General features: G+C 37.2%; 1 protein-coding gene across 1 annotated transcript; it reads left to right on the top strand.

Moving 5' to 3' along the window:
* Positions 1-237: 237 nt before the first annotated feature.
* Positions 238-1,189, top strand: LOC113290813 (O-acyltransferase WSD1-like). The gene is made up of 2 exons (XM_026540405.1): positions 238-462; positions 605-1,189. Exons 1-2 carry the CDS (start codon positions 238-240, stop codon positions 1,187-1,189), a joined length of 810 nt encoding a protein of 269 aa, XP_026396190.1.
* Positions 1,190-1,757: the final 568 nt, after the last annotated feature.

The raw sequence follows: 1,757 nt of genomic DNA, 5'->3' as shown, positions 1-1,757 counted from the left end.
TTCAGCCGATATATATGACATTGCCTTCAAATAAAAACGAAATCCAACCATGAACCATAAATACGGTTTCTATGCCAACAATTGACACATCTACAAAAAGTATGGCGGTCCATAAATTTAAATTAATACGTAGGGACGCAGCTAGAGAATTATTTGGCTCTCCGATCATAACATTATAAATAGAGTTCCACCAAAGCAGAATTGAAGGATACAAAAATCAAGAAAATAACAGAAGAAATGGAGCGTAAACTAGAAATTAGGACGTCATCATCCAGGATCGGTGAAGGAGATGAAGAGATGGAACCATGTACTCCAACTGGACAATATTACAGCAGTTCTTCGCTCTCTGTGTGTATTCTTGCGGTTTTAGAATGGGAAGTTCCTGTTGACGATGACTCCCAAATAAAGTCGTTGCTTCAGGATGTCTTCCTCCCCATCAATCCACGTTTTTCCTCTATCTTGGTACTCTCTCTTTCTCTCTCTAGTAGGAGGCAGGCTTGTATTCGGTCGTCGATAATATAGATCGTTCCAGCTATAAATTAAGGAACAGTTGTTTAATGCAACATTTGATCAAATGACGAATTGTCAATGTCACATATTTCAGGTTACTGGAAAAAGTGGAGAGAAAAATTGGAAGAAGGCCGCAGTTAAGCTCGAGGACCACATCAAAGTACCGGTATTTGAACAAGGTTTATCAGTGGAATGTCATGATGAGTATTTCCAAGAATATTTGTCGGAGATAGCGATGGAGAGACTGAACAAGAGCAGACCATTATGGGAGATTCACATATTCAAGTACCCTACTAGTAATGGAGCTGCGACAACTGTGTTCAAGCTTCATCATGCCCTGGGGGATGGATATTCGCTCATGGGTGCTCTGTTTAGCTGTTTACAAAAAGCTGATAATCCTTCTCTTTCTTTATTTTTTCCTTCTATTCGGTCGGATAATCACATGAATAAAAAGAAGAGTGTTTTGGAGCTTCTCTCTGTGTTCAAGAACACTGTAACAGATTTCACTTGGAGTCTTTTCAAGAGTAATGTGTTGGAAGATCATGTTAGTCCAATAAGATCAGGTAAAGAAGGAGTTGAATTTAGGCCAGTTTCAATCTCCACTATCACTTTCTCTCTTAATCAAGTCAAAGAAATCAAGGCAAAGCTTGGCGGGGTAATATTCCTTCAATCCTGTTAAATTTTATTAAGTTCTGAATGTAAATGCAAGCATGCTGCATGCTCTCAGGCATTAAGTTCTATAAAATTAGCTAATTCTTTTACGTGTTTTTCCTCCGCAGACGGTTAACGATGTTATTGTTGGAAAACAATTAATAAAACAAATAATTTTTCAAAGTTTTAATAAAAAATTATAATTTATTGTTTTATTTTGTGAATGAAACTTTTTAGTCCCACGTCGTGGAGTTTCCAATTTTTTGTAGTTTTAAAAACTATATAAACCCTTTTAGTCCCACATCGGAGAGTTTTTCTTCTTAAGTTGTATTTGTCAATTATATAAACAAATTCACTATTTTTGTAAAATCGAAGGGAAAGGGTTGCTCTATGTTTTAGAGAGATCCCTAAGGGAAAATATTTTATAGCGTTTCTTAAGAGTTCGCGATTTTCCTTAACGGTTTTTTCGGAGTTGCCAAGCTCAAGTTGAGCATCTACTACATATGCTAGTAGTAGGTGTAGTAGGGTGTTTTATCCTGGAGATATCCGTCCTGTGAGGGCTATAGCATCACTCTTGAGTGTAGCCGGGCGCTAAT

Source organism: Papaver somniferum, chromosome 6 (assembly GCF_003573695.1).
Source record: "Papaver somniferum cultivar HN1 chromosome 6, ASM357369v1, whole genome shotgun sequence".
NCBI lineage: Eukaryota > Viridiplantae > Streptophyta > Magnoliopsida > Ranunculales > Papaveraceae > Papaver > Papaver somniferum.
The sequence above is the reverse complement of the archived record's forward strand: the minus strand, read 5'-3'. Positions and strand labels throughout refer to the sequence as shown.